This window comes from Melospiza melodia, chromosome 22 (genome assembly GCF_035770615.1).
Source record: "Melospiza melodia melodia isolate bMelMel2 chromosome 22, bMelMel2.pri, whole genome shotgun sequence".
In the NCBI taxonomy this organism is placed as follows: domain Eukaryota; kingdom Metazoa; phylum Chordata; class Aves; order Passeriformes; family Passerellidae; genus Melospiza; species Melospiza melodia.
The window spans coordinates 2837676-2856369 of NC_086215.1; the positions used below are offsets into that span (position 1 = coordinate 2837676).

The 18694-nt window shown below is 56.6% G+C and overlaps 1 protein-coding gene across 19 annotated transcripts in view; it reads right to left on the minus strand.

Moving 5' to 3' along the window:
• Positions 1-17213, minus strand: part of GRIN1 (glutamate ionotropic receptor NMDA type subunit 1) — a 41099-nt gene extending 23886 nt beyond the window's left edge. For 16 of the 19 annotated variants that reach the window (XR_010030336.1, XR_010030335.1, XM_063174642.1 and 13 more), the window contains exons 1-3: positions 16915-17212; positions 12875-13009; positions 3695-3871 (exon numbers count right to left, since the gene is read on the minus strand). Coding sequence is in view for 17 of the 19 variants with exons in the window: in XM_063174642.1 (XP_063030712.1) it covers positions 3695-3871; positions 12875-13009; positions 16915-17172 (570 nt within the window). In the remaining 2 variants the exon portion in view is untranslated. Of the gene's footprint in view, positions 1-3694; positions 3872-12874; positions 13010-16914 lie in introns of all 19 variants that reach the window. The other 3 variants (XM_063174629.1, XM_063174626.1, XM_063174625.1) reach the window with 1 other exon arrangement.
• Positions 17214-18694: the final 1481 nt, after the last annotated feature.

Below are 18694 nucleotides of genomic sequence, written 5' to 3' on the forward strand. Positions count from 1 at the left end.
AGAGAGTCCACACAAAGTGAGCGGTCTCAGCTGAACCTCTCACCCCCTGAAAGGAGGGAGCAGCTTCCTGAGCTCTGTTGACATCCAAAAGAGAAAGATAAAGTTCTCTAGGTGCCGTGTTGGCTCAAAGCGTGGCGATATGAAGCGATGGTGAACATGGGATGGCATTGCAGCTTTTACCTGGTGCCTGGGGAGGGCCCAGGGCACGTCATGGCTCTGCAGCACACGGGTGGCCCTGGGAGGCGCAGCTACCTGAGACCAGGGCTGGCCCTAAGCGTGGCTAGGGGGCTCAATGCTTGGTGGTCTCCATGCTGCTGCCTGGAGCATGCCAGGGGGGCTCAGGGCCTGCACTGACCCCAGAGAGATGGGGCTGGAGCAGAGATCCTGCTCCTGCCCTGCTCTGTGCCTCAGCTGCTGGTGCTGCCTGGCCCCAGAGCAGCCCAGGGCAGGGCAGCCGCTGCTGGAGGTTTCCTCTCAGCAGGCATTGTGCTGAGGGCCCAGAGCCTCTGCTCAGAGCCCTGACCCTGCACAGAGCCCCAGCACCTCCTGGGAGAAGCCCCTGGGGCCAGGCCAGCCACAGCAACCTGATGGGGCCTGCAGGAGAGGGCTTGGCAGCTTTTGGTGGGACATAGGGGGACATCTTCTCCTTGACCCTGCCCCAGCTGAGCATCCCTGATCTGTGTACGGGGGGTGTGGGACACAGCTCTACTCTCATCTCCATTTCTCCAGAAATTGATGGCAATGGATCCCGGCCAGGACTGGGGGTCCATGCTCCCAGGCTGCTCCTCAGACAGACAGATTGCTCTTCATTTTGCTTTCCAAACTCATTAGCTTGCCTTTTCCTGAGCATTCAGGCCAGTCTTTGGCAGGACATCTTGCCAGGTCTTCTTTCCATGCAGCTGTGTGACCTTTCCTTTCTTCCCCTTGGACGCAGCCTGATGGGTTTCTCATTGCTTAAAGAAGTCGGGTCCTGGCAAGGAAAAGTGTGTGAAGAGGCAAAATCTGCTTGGAGCCCAGGTCTGCCTTCATTTCTGATGACTCCCACAGCGAGGATTTCTGCAGTGGCTTCTGCTGGGCCTGCAGTGAGCCCTGGAGTAATGACTGCTACAAGGAGGCCAGAGATGCAGCAGGACAGCAGGAATGTTCTCCAATCAGGCAACTCTGCTCACTTCTCCCCAGGCACTGTCAATGTAGCCAAAAACTTGGTCATCCATGCTGCAGCCATCAACCAGGAATTCCTGGGATGTGCTGGCACCTTGGACCAGGCTGGTTAGCAGAGTCTTCAGAACAACAAGGCTGGCCCCTGGTCACCTCTCCCTGTCACTAGCCCTGTTTCCAGAACTACACTAGTAATCCTCTTTTTCCCATTTTTCCATGTGGTCTTTTGGCGCTTCTCCGCTCTTCATGTTTCACACAGGGACTGACAAATCAGAAGTTCCCTTTCCACCATGTGCTCCTGCAATCATTCAAAAATTTGCCACTTTCATGCAGGCCATTGTCCCAGGGAAAGGCAGGCAGCACAGCAGGGAGCTGCCACCTCTGACCCCAAGCTCAGGTTCCAGTGCCCCAGCACTCCCTTCCGAGCCCCATGGATGAGCAGAGCTGTGCTGGGTGGAGCAGCTCCAGGCTGAGGGCTCCTGCAGACAGCCCATGGGGCACTCCAGGGCTGGCCAGCACGGCCTGGGTGCTGGGCTCAGGGTGCTGCTGGAGCTGCAGACCCACACAGTGGTGCCAGGATGGCACACGGGGCTGGCACAGACCCTGGGGGCAAAGCCATGCCCCAAACCAAGAGCCCAGATGGCAGGTGAGTCTCTGACCCTGAGCAGGTCCTCCATGTCCTCAGGGGCTGTGATCTAAGCCTTGAAGAGGTCGAGATCAGGTCTCCTGCCTGGTCCCTCCCCAGGGCCCAGGCTGCCCTTGGAGAGGCTGGGGAGGGGCCCATGGTGCAACTTCATGGCATGGAAAGAGCCAGCACAGCTGTGATCAGAAGAGAGACTGGAGACAAGAGGTGGAGGAAGACAGGAAAGCCCCAACGGGGTATCTGCCACCTGCAAGACCAGTCAGACCAGTCTGCCTGACCTTTGTCAAAGGAAAAAGCAACAAGATGCAGTGGCACACCCTAAAGAGAAGACAAGGTGACCTGCTGGGACAGAGCAGGTGCCCCAGGCTGGAGAATGGCTCTCAGGCTGCCAGGGGACACCAAGACATGGTAGCTGCAGTGCAAAATGGGGAAGGTCTGAGGACAGACCCTCTCTCCCCGTCTTCCAAGGTCTCCAAGATTTTCCTGCAGGGTGGGCAGGCTGAAGAGGAAATGCACCCCATGCCTGGAGCACCACATGGGGCAGGTGGGAGTGGAGGCATGAGAGGGAACAGCAGAATGGGATGCAGAGGAACTAGAGGAAAACAGAAAGGGGAATTCAAAAGATGCAAGAGGAGGGAGAGAGACTGACAATGGCTCTCCCTGCATGAAGGGCTTTGTGCTGGGAAGAGGCTTTGGAGAAGAATACTGTCCTGCTGTCACCCAGTGGGAAGCTGCCCTTGGAGGCAGGAGGATCCCTCTGTGGCTGGTGGAACATCAGTGCCTTGAGACAGCCTGGGATGCAGCAAGGATGAAACTTCTTGAAAATCACTGCCGTAATCAGGAGCCTTTTGGTCAGTGTGGCTTGTGCCAGCCTGCACCCCTGCAGCAGTTGTTCCTCCAGGGAGGTGATGAAGAGCAGTCTCAGGGTCCTATCTCTCAGCTCAGCCACCAACTCCAACCACAAGAAGCATCCATGGCCACATCTCAACAGCTGAGAGACTGCCAAAGGTCTAGCAGCTGCAGGTGGGGCTGCAAAGAGCAGACTGGGGTCCCTGCCTGGGAGGGAACATCCCCAAATGGGTGCCTGCCCTGATGCTGCTGGAGACTGGATGAAGTCAGGCTCTGCCCATCCGAAGGGGACCTCACCCTATACAGGAGAGAGGATGTGCTGGGACTCCCCCCATAGGACAGGAGGTGTTTCCTTGCCTTCCAGATTGCAGGCACAGCTTCCTGTGCTCTTCTTCTGTGCTGGCCTTGGACACTTGTTGAGTCCTTTCCCTGCAGGCCGTGGGTCTGTGCTCTGTCCCCCTGGCTGCCTCCCTCCCTGCTCCCCTGGCCCTGAGAGCAGGACGAGGTCCCACAGCGGCCCTGCCATGCATGGGGTGTCAGGAAAGCAGCGTTTGGGTGTGCTGCGATGAGATGGGAAGGGCCCACAGCGCTGCCCAGGGCTCAGAGCCCCTGCCAGGCACCAAGCTCAGCCCCATGGCCAATTGAGAAGCTGCTCTGTGGGGTGGGTTGGGCACTGCTGGCTCTGCCTGGCCCCGGGGTGGCTGCAGTGGGGCAGGTGCTTCCCTACACTGAGAGACTGGTCCTCTCCTTGGGTGGGAAACTTGGGCAAGGCATTTGCAGAGCTCCAGGTTATCCTTCCCTTCATTTTGTAGTCGATTTACATGTAGGAGATTTTGACCATGGCAAAGCAAGTGAAATGAATAAAGTACAAAGTTCTGTCAGGTACTAGTCAGACACTGTTGATGCTTTAAGCATGTTAGCCATGTTACAATGGAAAGAAAAGGTGTTTTACATACAGAAATCTACATACATACAACAGCCCAAGACTTCTAGTTTCGTTGTTGTTGCTTAAACAAAGCTACAAGACAATGTTCAGGAACTGACCTTGGACTCTTTCTCCTCCAGGAGGGTCTCCAGCTTCTTCTGTGCAGCACGACCCTCGTGGTCGTCGCTGACTATCAGGATGACGTGGTTCCAGTTGAAGACTCTCATCATCTCAAACCAGACGTTGGCCTGGTGAGAGTAGGGTGGGACCGTGCGCAAAAAGGACAGGTGGATGCTCTGCAAAGGAGAACAAGAGCTCAACACAGACTGTGGGGCTGCCAGCCACGTCTGCAGGGACAGGGACAGGGACAGGGACAGGGACAGGGACAGGGACAGGGACAGGGACAGGGATCCATTCTGGGATGCACACCTTGACCTAACCTCTGGGACCTGCATCCTTCCTTCTGGCTGGGAAGCAAACCCTGTATGTGACTTTGCACCTCTCTGTGGTTAAACCAGAGCATGGCAAACAGGGGTTTCTGCTTTGTGCTCCATAAATGCACAGAGAAGAAAAGCCTATGGAGCCATGAATGACCAGCAGTGTTCAGTGCAAATATAGCCTTGCCTCTTGACCTTTTAAATGATTACCAGACAATGGACATCAAAAAGCAGAAGAATTCCCTTCAGAAGGCAAGAGGCAGGCACAGGCAGCTGTGTGCCCGTCATGTGCCATGGCAGAAGTTCAGGAAGGCAGTTTTATAACATGCTCCCTGGCTGTTTCTAGGTCAGCCTGTTCTGCAGCAGCAGGCAGAGGAGGCAGCTCTGGACCCGTGCCCCAGCAAACCTCTCTGCTTGGGTTAAAGACATCGTTATGGTTGGCTGATTGTGCAATAGCAATTCCAGCCTAATTAAGTACACTGCTCTTAGGGGAGCAATCACACCAAGAGCTGGAGCTGACAGAGAGCTTTCAAACAAATGCAGCTTGTCCAAAAAGCCCTAGAGTCAAATATAAGGAAGTGAAAATGCTCATGCTCAGCATGGACCCTGCTTGACAGCCCAGCTACGTGCTGGAGGGAGGCAGGAGCCAGAACTGGAGAGGACAAAAATAAAGCACCATAATATTTCTTTCTCTAAGGCTGAGATGGTTGTCTGAACCAAACAGGGCCTGTCCAGACCTGCTCATCCAGAGACCTGACCCAGAATGGGTCAGAAATGTCCTGAATGGGCCAAAGTAATACACACTGGGAAGGAAAAGTCATCCTGTCCCCCATGGACACACACAGGAGGAACAGACACACCAGATAAATCCTCTTCCTCACACTCCACAAAGTGATAATGTCAGACCAGACCATGAAATGTGTAGAAAAGGATGCAAACTCCCTGCTGTGCTCAGGGCTCCCTGCACAGGCTCAGCAGGTCCCTGCTCCTGCCCCAGCTCAGCACAGGGGAATGGGGCAGCAGCAGAGCCACCACAGCACTGGGAACATTTCCTGAACCTCAGACACTGAGGAGAAGGGTGGAAGTTTAACCAGAGGAGAGAAAAACCAGGAGAGCCCTAACATGACTCTCAGAGTAGGAGATACAAACATTGGAGTTACAGGAAGAGCAGCTCACCCCACAAACCCATGGGATTGGGAAAAAGCCCCATAGGGACAAACAATGGAAAGGCAACCATGGTGTCCTCACTAACACTAACACAGTGTGCAAGAGCTCTTTGCAGTCAGCAGAGATGCCCAGGAATGTCCAGGTCCAGCTGCACAGCCTGGGCCAGGGGCACACCACCTGGGACTAAGCATTTTTAATTTTCAACCCCAGAGCATTTTTAATTGCTTTAAGGAAATCCAGGGAAAGTGAAACTGGAAATGGGAAAAAATCAGAAGAGAGAAAAGAGATGAAAAAATGTCAGAAAAGCCAATATTAAAAAAAGAAATCCGAGAAACACAGGTGTCATGGTTTGAGAGCAAGTGAGGGTTTTTTGAGATGCTGTTGTCAAACCAATAAATGCTCAGATTTGAATATTAGCACCTGATGTAGCCGCTGAAGACATAGATATGCCTTTGAGAACATAAGGAGTTAAAAGCAGAAAACTCCCAAGAGAATTTTCTCTTAGTTCCAGTCAGTGAGGAGTTCCAACCTCCCCTGCCCAGGTGCTGCTGGCTGGGTGGGGAGGGGAAGCCATGCGGCCTGGTAAGGTAAGCCAAGGCCCTGAAGACAGAAGAGCACCAAGAAACATCAAGCAGCTCCCCTCCTCCAGGAGAAAGAGAAAGAAAGCCAGCCTGTGGCCACCTTAAAAATGTAATATCATGGCCAGCTGAGAAAGAGAAAGAGAGAAAGTGCGGCAAGAAGGTGCCCAGCAAGACAGCATAAGAGTTCTGGACAGGCAGAGCCTGAGATTTTTAACCCTTTTCTTAGATGATAGAAACCTTACAAATGCTAACCCTCCTGGAGCTGAATGAGAAGAGAATAGAGTTGAGATAAAAATAAATAGGCCACGAGAGAAGTGAAGAAGAATCTTAAGTAGAAAGAAGTGATAGAGTGGCCTTTGGCTAGACTTTTCCTGTATAGCCATAGACAGAACTGTTTTTTCCTGTGACACAGAGACTGCATTTAAAAAGAGGCAATAGCTCAGAGTCAAGAGAGTTCAGTGTTGTTATGTGAAAGAGTGTGTAAACAAAGATGATGAGTGAAGAAAGTAGTTGGTGCCCTCGGTCTTCAGCACAAGAGCAGATCTCTGTTCTTGAGACCCCTCAGCTCCAAGAAGTGAAATTTAGAGAAAAGAAGTGTCCCAAGAGAGAGAAACCGTGCTCTTTTTAAAATTAGACAAAACACCCTTAAAAAGAAAACCCTGGAAGCAGCTCTGGTCCATGCTCAGTAGTGAGAGCACTGAGCACTCCACAATGGCAAATGATCTCCAGGCGGTGCCACGTGTGACTGGAAACACCAGAGGTCTCAACTCTGTTTCCAGAGGAAGCCTATGGCACAAGAAAGACTCCTCATTCCTTGATGAACTGAGAATTAATTATCTAAAAGGTAGTCATAGACTGAAAGTTAGTGATCTAAAAGATAGATGTATTAAAAATTTAGTAAAAAGAAAGTTTTTAGAAAGTTTTCATTCTTTCTGTGTGTTTCTTTTTACATATAGTTGTAAGTTAAAAAAGTTTTCTATTCTTTATTCCTAAGTTAGAGCCTGCTTTGCTCTATTCCCAGTCACATCTCCCAGTAGACCCCCAAAAAAATGTATTTTCATAGAAGCACTAGCATTACACCAGCGTCAAACCACAAGCATTTTTAATTGCTTTAAGGAAATCCAGGGAAAGGGAAACTGGGAATGGGAAAAAAAATCAGAAGAGAGAAAAGAGATGGAAAAAATAACAGAAAAGCCAATATTAAAAAAAGAAATCAGAGAAACACAGGTTAAACATCTATAAAAATTCTTTCAATCCCTTTTTCAAATGAAAAAAATCTTTGAAATTTCCGTATATTGCATCAAATTACTTTCTAGCTTCCCAACCAGCTTGCAAAAATGGTGTTTAACCAATCATGGCTTTCTTAAGTATTGTAAATACATATAATTTGGTTCAGAAGAAAAAAATACTGCAAGGTTGTTGGGGGGCAATTTGGTCTAACAGTCCAGACAAATTTGCTTTCTGAGATGGTGTCAAGAGGGTCATGGACAGACTCTGGTGGTATTTCAGCTCCTGGATCCCTGAACTGTGGTTTTAAAAAGGGAAAATGAAGGAAAATTCATGTCAAGTGCTGAGCTGAGATCTCAGGATGAGCACTCATGGTCTGGCACAGCTTTTGAAGCACCTGGGACTCCTGAGCATCTTTGCAAGGGCCAAAGATTGGCAAAAAAATGACCAGAGTCCTCCAGAGGTTCACATGGGCAGCTTGTGCTGTGCAGAGGCAGGTGAGGATCCAGCTTGGTGTGATTTGATACCCCCACCCCAGCATACACAGTGACACCCCCCAGGTCCCTGTCACACCCCCTGAAACTCACCACAGAGCTCAGGTGGGCACGGGCACACAGGCGGCACTGCAGAGGATGGGGGCAGTGATTTATGCACCCTAATTAGCCCATTTTTTGGCAAATAACTGTATAAAAAGACCTGTGGTTTCTAGCAGAGCCCCTGTGAGACAGCCAGCCCAACTGGTGGGTTCACTCAGCTGCATCAGCTGTGCCCTTGGTGCTGCTCCAGCCCTTGAACCCAGAGCTGTCACCCCTCCCTCCCTGTCCTCAGATCAGGCACACAGCAAAAACTGCTCCTCACTACGAACCCACACTGGCCTTGTGGGGTGCTTTGTAGGATCCTCATCCCTTGCTCTGCTCTGAGTGTGCCTGGTGCCAGCCAGGGCTGCAGTGGGACCATGGCAGTGGCTCACAGCAACCCCAAACCCCCTGCAGCCCACCCACAGCTCAGCCCTGTGCTTCCCACTTCATTCCAGCTCTGCAAAGGGGCAGCAAACACAGGCTGGGCTGAAATCCAGTGCCCAAGCTCAGCAGGAACCCAGGGGCTGGAGCCAAAAAGCACCAGAGGGAGCAGGGTTAGGATGCTGGGGATATTTCCTGGGAAGGTGGGCAGGCCCTGGCACAGGGTGCCCAGAGCAGCTGTGGCTGCCCCTGGATCCCTGGCAGTGCCCAAGGCCAGGCTGGGCAGGGCTGGGAGCAGCCTGGGACAGTGGGAACTGTCCCTGCCATGGCAGGGGTGGCACTGGGTGGGCTTTAATGTCCCTTCCAACCCAAACCAGTCTGGGATTCTGTGATGATTCTGTGTGGGGTCAGGACTTGAGAGCTGCAAATATCTGATGCAAGCCCATACAAAGAGGAGCTGTTTGAGCAGATGATCATGTGTGTGTGTGTGTGTGTGTGTGTGAAAGCACAGACTGTGCATGCACAGCTGTGAGCCTGCACCAGCAGGAAGCACAGGAGTGCATCCCCCTGCAGGGAAGGTGCCTGGGTGCTGCAGTCCTGTGCACAGCCTGGCTCTGAGCTGGGGGAGAGCACTGGGGGTGCCTTGGCATGAGTATTTACCCACACAGCAAAGGGCATGGCTGGGGCCAGCAGGCTGGGCCTGTGTGTCCCATCAGGGCCGTGCAGAGTGCCATGAGTGAAGGGTCTGTGACCTCCTGCACTCCTGCCTGCCCAGGGGCTCAGCCCAGGGCTGGGGAAGGGATTTTTCCTGCAGGCTGAAGGGAGCAATGTGCCTTTGCTTCATTACCTGTGGCAGTGGGGTCAGCTCCCCTGCTAGCAATGCACTCCCAGCTGAGCTGCCTGAGGAATTTCAGAGCTTTCAGACATCCCAATCTGCAGAGCTCCTGAAAATTTGGTAAAATTCACCAGCTGGGCATGAGAAAGAAAGTGTTGGCCAGTGTTTCCATGGAGGGAGCCTGTCCCACATGACAGCTGAGGAGGTGGGAAGGAGCTGAGATAGCCCTGAGATAGCTCAGACAAGTGCAGGGAGGGGTTTGGGGGCAGAGCTCAGACTGAAGTGACTCTTTGCCTTTCCCTGCAGTGCATGGAGGAAGGGATGGGCAGGGCCACTGTGGGGCTGTGGGGCTGCTCTGTCCTGCTCCCAGCTGGAATCTGAGCCTGTGGGGATCTGCTGCCCTGTGGGGGCTCCATCAGGCCTGGCCTCCACCTCCCTGGCCTGCTCTCATACATTCCAGGCTGCCCTGCTGAGGGCTGTCCTGCCCTGCTGAGGGCTCTCCTGTCCTGCTGAGGGCTCTCCTGCCCTGCTGAGGGCTGTGCTGCCCTGCTGAGGGATCTCCTGCCCTGCTGAGGGATCTCCTGCCCTGCTGAGGGATCTCCTGCCCTGTTGAGGGCTGTGCTGCCCTGCTGAGGGCTCTCCTGCCCTGCTGAGCCTGTCCTGCCCTGCTGAGGGCTGTGCTGCCCTGCTGAGGCCTGTCCTCCCCTGCTGAGGGCTCTCCTGCCCTGCTGAGGGCTGTGCTGCCCTGCTGAGGGCTGTGCTGCCCTGCTGAGGCCTGTCCTCCCCTGCTGAGGGATCTCCTCCCCTGCTGAGGGATCTCCTGCCCTGCTGAGGGCTCTCCTGCCCTGCTGAGGGATCTCCTGCCCTGTTGAGGCCTGTGCTGCCCTCCTGAATGGTTTCCTGCCCTGCTGAGGGCTGTCCTGCCCACTCCCAGGACAAACATCTCTGTGCTGCACCAAGCAGCCTCTCGACTCATCACCTGTGGGTGCCAGTGAAGGAGCACTGACCCTGACCTTGTCAACCAAAGCCACTTTTGTCCCCACCTGCACCTTCCCAGCCCTAATTGGGCTTCTGCTGAGCATGGGCTGCAGTGAGGCAGTAATAAAGCAGAAAACCCTTTCAGTGAACAAGCCCTGTGAGGGCCTGGAACGGTTCCACTGAGAGCACAAACCAGAGGGAAATCTATCCCCTGACTGGAGAGACAGACAGACCTCACTTAACCACCAGGGCAAGGGGCTGGAACTGAAGAAGCTCTCCAATTGCAGCAGGTCTAAACTGCATTTTCCAACTCCTCCAGCAGCAGAGCAGGTATAGTAACTTATTAATTTATTGAATTATTGATTTATTAATATGTTAATTTATTAATCTGTAATTTATGCACTTATTGATTTTTAAAATTTATTGATTTATTAATTTATCTCCCTGTTCCTCTGCTGCAATAATCTGCTGTGGGGTGGTGAGGGGCTCAGCAGCCAGGGTGTCCCTCCAGCCCCACAGTCCCAGGTGGTGGTGTTGAAGAGCACAGACCTTCCTGAGCTGTGCAGCCCCAGCTCTGCACTCACACTCGCTGTCAGCTCTCCCTTTTCATGGTGCCAGCATGTCAGTGGCAGATTTGTTCCAGCTGAGATGCAGAGCAGATAGAAACACCCCCAGTGGCCTGTGGGGGACAGGAGCACTGAGGGAAAGTCAGAGGGGGATTTTTGCAATGCTCAGCCCATGCGATCTCCCTGGAGGGCTCTCCATAGCCATGCACACCACAGTGATGGGAACCACTCTGCTGCCTTTACCTTGAGAATGCCTCTCTCCCCCAGCTCCCTGCTGGCCTCTCTCAGAGGTGATGGATCCCAGAGATCCCTCCCCAGCAGGCAGGGCTGTGCTGGGTGCTCAGAGGGCCTCAGTGGAGGAACAGCTCATGATTTCATAAGATGTACAAGGAGGCCAAGCCAGAGTGCTCTGCCTGATATCTGCGGTATTATTTCTAGAACAAATGGTTGGATACTGGAGCAGTAAAACTCACTTCCCTTGGGTATCCTTGCTGAAAGACTGGTACAGCTCATGGACCACTGTGCTGACTGGAGATGCTCTGAGAGCATCAAAAGGTTCTGGGCAAACCTGTCCAAGCTGAGGCCCACACCTTTCCTCCCCTGGTAGCCTTGAGAGGACCAAAATTAACCCAACTTCAGCCCCTTGTGAAATTCAGCTAAAATTGTCTGATGCCTCCAAAACCAACTAGGGGCGTACATAAAAAGTGATCCTACAAGCTTGTTTCCATAGAAACTAAGCTGAAAGATATAATTTCCTGAATTAAAACAAAAAAGAAAGCAAGCTGATCACTGGAAACCAAAAAGGGAGCAGCTGAATATCCCTGTGTCACGAGCCAGCCTGTCCTGCATGGTGTGTGCAGAACCTTCCACTGTCCTGTCCCACAGCTCTACATCCCTCTGTCCCCCACTCCACTCCCACCTTTGCTGTCCCCTCCACAGTCCAAACATCCTTTGTTCCTCTCCCCAGTCCCTGCCTGCAGCTCCTGTTCTTCAGAGAGCTCCAAGCCTTGGTGGGCAGGAGCTGAGCACGATGCCAGGCAGGCAAGAGCTCCCTGAGGGTGTGGGGTGGGCAGCCTGGGCTCCCTGCCCAGCCTCTGCCAGGCAGCTGCACCCCTGAACCTGCTCAACACCCCAGATATTCCCTGGAGAGCATCTCCCTGCCAGCACTGGGTCACCACTGTGGGTGTCTCCCCCAGCCCTGAAGGGAGCCAGGTGGGGGTTGTGGGGCTGCTCTGCAGAAAATGGGTTTTAAAAAGGACAAGAGTGGCAGAAGGAGAGGACAGGGTCAGCCCGGGGGTGAGCACTCCCGGCCAGCACAGGTGGGCAGGGCTGCTTTACTGGGCACAGCCCTGCAGAGATGGAGCAGAGAGGAGGTGCAGGGTCCCCTCTTGCTGCCATGGTGGGCCCTGTGACAAGGACCCTCCCAGTGACATTCCTGTCAGATCTATCTCCTCTCCAGAGCAGCAAGAAGCAAATTTCCCCTGAACGCTTCCTGCCTGCTGTGCCAGCCCTTCTGCCATCCCTATCTATCTACCCACGCCTGGTGGGACCCTGGCAGGGTGTGCAGAGCCCCAGCCCTGCCAGCCACCATCACCATCCTGGCTTGCTGACCACCCTGCCATGGCTTCCCTGCTGGGAGATGCCAAAATCTGCTGCTGCTCCAGCCAAGCAGTGCTGCTGGTGCCTCTCTGGGAGCTGCTGCTCCTCCTCCTGAAATTTGACTTTATTTACCACGTAGGTGGAGTGACTATTTTTGCACTGAACATTTACATTTGTGAATATTCACATTTTCCAAGCAAAGGCTGATTCGTGCTTCGAAGCAAGCTTGATCTCACCCACTGAGCTCGTGTGCTGGATGAAATCCTGCAATGGCATTTGGAAGGCCTGGCTCTGCTCAGCTCATCCTTTGCCTTTCCTAAGGCTTTAGGTGTTTGCCAAACGGGCTGTGAGCTGAGGGTGAGGGCACCACCTCATTGCCCAGGACCTCATCCAGCCTGGAAGTCTCTGAGTTCCCACAGGGACAGCTGAGACACTGGAATCTGAGCCTCTGTCTTGAGTGCTGACCAGACTGAATGCCACGTGAAGCCTCAGGATATTCTGTTATCTCCCCTACCAGTATCCCACAAACCCAGAGAAGTGAATGCAACCAAACAACCTCCCAGCCCCAGAGAGATCCTGCCCAATGTGCAGGCTCTGACAGGACCCTCTGCCCCTCCCAGGCCCCCCCAGAGCCCCTGGCTGGCAGCAGAGCCAGGGCAGGAGCCAGCCTGTGCCTCTGCCCTGGCTGGAGAGCAGCGAGCCCGGCAGCCTGGCACAGCAGTGCTGCAGAAATCATCCCGGGCTATGTAGGTCAGCACTGGCAGCTGCAAAAAAATGATGAACCCTGGAATGCAGGGGAGGGGAGAGAGAGAGAGAGAGAGAGGGAGCTGCAGGCTGGGCTGGAGAGGGTGGACAGACAGACACAGAGAGTGCAGACACCATGAGCCCTCCTGGCGGGCACTCCTGATTCACAGCACACGTATGAGGTACCAGAAGCATGCATCAGTTACCTTATCAGAGTATATAGACATGCGTGTTGTCAGACCAATGACAGGGATCCTGTAGAAGCCAGCTGTGTATGATACAGGTGTTGGTGTTAGGTGATCGTTGGGAGCAGGAGGGTGACTAACTAATATTGCATAGACCTGTAGGACAGGATACACGACACAAACATTATTTCACGGGAGCGCCACGGCCATCGAGCGTGATTTTTTCCCCTTTTCTTTTCTGCAATGCTAAACGGCCCCACGTTAACATGACAATGACACTGCAATGGCTCGGAATGGGGAAGAAAGGGCTGTGCCGGGAGCAGGGGTGCTGTGCCACGGCTGGGGGGGATGGCTCTGCTCAGGGTTCCGTCCTAATGGAATGCCGTGCCCAGGCGCTCCGCTCGCTAAACTAATAACTGCCGCAGATTAAAGGGAAGCATCTCCCTTCCAGTCAGACTGTGTAATGCGATTTCTTTAACCACACATTTAATACTCGGTCGTAATTCCCCTCTGAGGACCATTAGGAACAAAGTGGTCAGCTGGGACTGTGGCGGGAGCGGGAGCCCGGGAGAGAATCTGCCATCTGGCCCTGGGCACAGGGAATGGCAGAGCCCGGAGGGCGGGGGCAGGAGCCGGGAGCTGGGCTATACCAAAATGCGAGAGGAGGATCTCGGCAAAATTCTGCTGTTACAGCAGGGCTGGGATTTTGGTCTCCAGCAGGATCCTACTATGTGTCAAAGGGAGAGGAGGGAGCTGGGTACTCCCTGGGGATCCTTTATTACACCAATGCCCTTTCGCAGCACAAGGACTGTCCCCAGCTGGTGACAGATCTCCAGCAAGGGCTTTGATGCCTGGAGGAAATAGCTCTTCCTTCTCCAAGCATCTGCCCAAGCCCCAGGATGTGCCCAGCGCCCGGGCTGGAGGGACAGATTGGCAGGACAGGAGAGGAGGATGGAGCCTGCCTGAGGAAAAGGGCCCCGGGGGTCTGCGGGAAGAGGGAGCATCCTGCTTGGCATTGGGAGGGAGAAAATTGAGTGTGCAGAGGGAGCTGGGCCAGCCGGAGACCCTGGATGGGAGTAGGGAGAAATTGCTAGAGAAAAGGTTGGGAAGCTTCTGGGGATGCAGGAGGAGGGGATGCCCTGGGCAGAAGTGCCCGGTGTGACACGGGGTGAGGACCCGCACCCAGCAGGGCGCTGGGGCAGGAGCGGGCTCGGGGCAGCGGCGGGGCCGTGCGGGGCTCGGTTTGTGCCGTGGCGCACCGCAGCACCGGCAGGAGCCATTTTGGGTGCGCGGGCTGCCAGCCCCTCCTGCGCCCCGCAGCCCCCGCTCGGGCACGGCGCCTGCGAGCGGGGACTGAGCGGGGACCGAGCGGGCACAGCGGCCGGGACAGCCCCGGCTGTCGGACAGAGCGGGCACCCCGAGCCCAGCGCCCCCGGCAGCCCCGGCCGCGCTGCCCCCGCACGGCTGTGCCCGTCCCCACGCTGCGCTGGGACAAGGCGGGGAGGGGACACGGCCACGGGCATCCATCGGCCGGCAGCGCTGAATGGAGCCTCGACCTCCCCCGTGCCAGGGGACAGCGGCGAGAGCCCGCGCTGCCGGCCCGGCCACCTCCCCAGGGCTGTCCCGGCCACCCTGCGCCGCCACGGCGGAGGCTGAGCCGCAAAGGGCCAGCTCTGCCCCGCGCTGGCAGCCCCTGCCCTGCCGGCCGTGTGTGCCACACGCGTTTCCCCGCGCCCTGGGCGGCTCAGGCTCCGTTCGTGCGGTCCGGGGGCGCGGTGCCATCTGCGCGGGCCCACGCGGACCTTCCGCGGCTGCGGGGGGCGCTGGAGGCGGGGTCTGTACCCGCCCGTCCCCCGATGGCCCCGACTGACGGCCTGGGGGTTCGCCGGGCTCTGCACACAGGGCAGGGGAGCTGGACAGGCCGGGCCAGGGCTGCGCCCGCCGGCACCGGGGGCTCGGGCTGCACCCAAGGGTGCGCTGAGAGTCACCCGAGGCACAGGAGCGAGGAGCGTTCTGTGCTCTGTGCGCAGCCACACACAGCACACACGGAGTCTGTGTGCATGTGCGTGTGCGCCCTCGGTCTGTGTGTCCGTGTGTCCGTGTGTCTGTGCGTGCCATGCCTGTGTGTCTGCACCCCCAGCCGTGTGTGCCCATGTCCCGGGTGTGCGTGTGGCAGTGGGTGTGCCAGGTCCCTCACGCAGATGTATGTGTCCATGTGTCACAGCAGCTGTGCATGCTGGCACAAGTGCAGACATGTTGTGTGTGAGCCCATGTTTGCACAGCAGTGCATTGTGCACATGGCGTGTGTGTGCACATAGAGTGTGTGTGTGTGTGTGTGTGTGTGTGTGCACATGGAATGTGTGTGCATGGAATGTGTGTGTGCACATGGTGTGTGTGTGCACATGGAATGTGTGTGCATGGAATGTGCGTGTGCACATGGTGTGTGTGCACATGGAATGTGTGTGTGTGGAATGTGCATGTGCACATGGTGTGTGTGTGCACATGGCGTGTGTGTGCACATAGTGTGTGTGCACATGGAATGTGTGTGCGTGGAATGTGTGTGTGCACATGGTGTGTGTGTGCACATGGTGTGTGCATGTGTGCATGGAATGTGTGTGCATGGAATCTGTGTGTGTGCATGGAATCTGTGTGTGTATGGAATATGTGCACATGCAGTGCAGCCTGTGGGCATTCCCACATGTGTGTGAGGGCACAATCTGTGGGCACACAGAGTGTTCCCTGTGCCCATATGTCCCCCCAGTTTGGGGGTGCCCGTGTGTGCTTACACCTGGCTCTGTGTGTGCCCGTGGTGCCCATGTGTGGTGTAGGTGTGTGTGCACATTGCTGTGTGCATGCACAGCTTTGGGTGGGCATGTATGTGCACAACTCAGGGCATGGGGAGCTGTGTGTGCCCAGAGTGTGAGCCTGTGCGTGTGAGCCTGTGTGTGCCCAAGTGTGTGTGCGTGTGTGTGAGCCTGTGTGTGCTCAGGGGCTGTGTGTGAGCCTGTGTGTGCCCTGGTATGTGTGAATCTGTGCATGCCTGGGCTTTGTGTGTGAGTCTGTGTGAGCCTGAGCTTCATGTGTGAACCTGTGTGTGCCCTGGATGTACAAGTCTGTGTGTGCCCTGGGTGTGTGTGTGAATCTGTGTGTGCTCTGGGTGTGTGTGTGAGCCTGTGTGAGCCTGAGCTTCGTGTGCGAACCTGTGCGTGCTCAAGGGCTGTGTCTGTGTTCGTTTATGTGTGCTCAGGCTTCATGTGTGAGTCTGTGTGTGCCTGAGCTCCATGTATGAGCCTGTGTGTGCCCAGGGGCTGTGTGTGATCCTGTGTGTGCCCTGGGTGTGAGCCTGTGTGTGCTCAAGGGCTGTCTCTGTGTCGATTTATATGTGCTCAGGCTTCATGTGTGAGTCTGTGCCTGCTTGGGGTTCGTGTGTGAGCCCATGTGTGCCCTGGTGTGCGTGTGGGTGCTTGTGTGCACCCCAGAGTGCGTGTGTGATCCCTGTGTGCCCTGAGGGGTGTGTGTGTGCCTGCATGTGCCCCAGGGCTGTGGGGGTGCCCCTGTGTGCCCCAGAGTGCTGGTGTGAGCTCGTGTGTGCCCGGGGGCATGTGATGCCAATGTGCACCCTGGGGGGTGTGTGTGTGAGTTTGTGCATGCTCTGAGCCGGGTGTGTGAGCCCATGTGTGACCCGGGTGGGCACTGCAGGTGGCCCTGCGTGCCCTGGGTGGTGTGTGCAAGCCTGTATGTGCTGTGCCGGTGCCCAGGTGTGTCCCAGGGTGTCTGTGGGTGCCAGGGTGTGCCCCAGGGTGTCTGTGGGTGCCCGAGTGTGCCCGGGCTGTGTGCGGGTGCCCGAGCGTGCCCGGGGGTGCGGGGAGCGCTCAGCCGGCCGCGCTTACATAAAGGCTGCAATGCGGGCAGCGCGCCCCGGGCCCGGGCAGACCCCGCACGGCTCGGCACGGCTCGGCTCGGCCCGGGGGCACGGCGGGGCCGGGGCAGGGTGGCCACGGGGGCGGCGGCTTGGGTCCCGCCGGGGCCGGGGCGGGGAGGGGGTCGCCGTCCCGGGGTACCTGGCTGGAGATGAGGTCCTCGCAGACGGACAGGGCCATCTGGATGGCGTTGGGCTTGTGGGTGACGGAGGTGGCGTTGAGCTGGAGCTTCCAGGTGCCGTGCCGCTTGTTGGCCTGGTTCACCGCCTCGCGGAAGATCTGCTCGTGCTTCTTGGTGCTCAGCACCGCGCCGATATTGACGATCTTCGGGTCGCAGCCGGCGCGGGCGAAGGACGAGGAGAAGAGGAGGGCGAGCAGCAGCAGCCGCATGGTGCTCATCCACGGGCGGCCCGGAGCCCGCCGGGCCCCCCGCGCCCCCCGCCCGCCCGCCCGCCCCGCGGGCCGCCCGCCCGGCTCAGCGCGGCCCCATCGGGCTCGGCCCCCGGGCCGTGCCCGGCGCTCGGCGCGGGCGCTGCGGGCGCTGCGGGCGCTGCCGGGCGCTCTCCCCGGTGCTGAAGCGCCCGCGCCGCCGCCGCCGCCGCCGCCGCCGCCGCCGCCGCGCCCCGCCCCGCCCGCCCCGCGCTGCCGCAGCGCCCGCCCCGGCCCGCCCCCGGGACCCCCGCCCGCCCCGGGCGCTGCGGCAGAGCCCCCCTCCCCTCCCCTTCCCTCCCCTCCAGCGCGGTGTGCGGGGTCGCTGCGGGGTCGGTGGCACCGCTGGCAGGGCGCGGGTCCCGCTGGCCCCGTGCGGGTGCGGGGTGCGGGTACGTCCCGCAGCTCCTGCGAGAGTCGCTTGTGCGGGGCGTGCGGGGCTGAGCTCCGGGGTCCCGCTCCACCCTTTTCACCTGCAGTGCCCTTTCGGGATCAGGGTATCCCCGGTGCCTCGGGAGGCAGGGACGCACCGAGCATTCGGCAAACCAGGGACTGGGGGTAAGACACGGTCCGTGGGTTTGTTCTCCACACCAATATTGCCAGTTATGCAGCACCTCTGAATAGCACACTTCCGCAGCTCTGCCTGGGCACAGCTCTGTGTGACATGGACTCTGTCATGGTCTGTGTGCATTCCAGTGCTGGGGAACCCTCCCTTGACCAGCAGAGCTCCTGGGCATAGATGTTCAGCTGACGCTCAGCCTGGTTCCTTGGCTTCACTCTGTCCCTCCAGACAGAGCCACCACTCTTCCAGACATTAGCTCACAGGGCAACCAGCCATTTCCCTCCATTAAATTCACCAAATTACTCTGGGATATAACCTTAAGTTTTCTCTGCTGAGGAGATTTCTTGGGGTTCTCATCATCTACCTGTTGTTGGGCTACCATTAGCCTCCCTTAAGGAAATGGAGGCACAACAGCCAGTGGCCAACATCTGGAGGGCAGTCCAGCTCCATGGCAGAAAGAGACTGAGTTTCACTCCTGGACTGTGTCTGTCCCGTTCCAGGGCCACAGGGGTGAGGTGGCCAGAACAGCACATTGCTCCCCAGATCTGCCACTTCGGCTTTTTTGGAAAAAAAACAGCATGTTTCAGGTAGTGAGAGGGTGTTGCTTTGTCACTGCATGGGGCAAATGGCACAGCCAGCCCAGGCAGGGAATAGACCGAGCGCTGCACAACCAAAACCACCAGGGATATTTTTACACCACCATTTCTGGGGTGCTGCTGCAGCCCACCTCTGTCCTTCCTTTGCAACGTGAGTTGAAGCAGAATATTTTCCCCCAACGCAAATTTTCTCACTGGCATCTCTGAAGTGTGAGTTGCCATGGAAACCATTTTGCCTGTGTCCCACATTGCCCACATGCACTCGGAAGGAGCTGCAGGAGCAAAATGGCCGTTGTGTAACGCTGCAGGGCTCAGCGTGCCGGGCTCGGGGCTC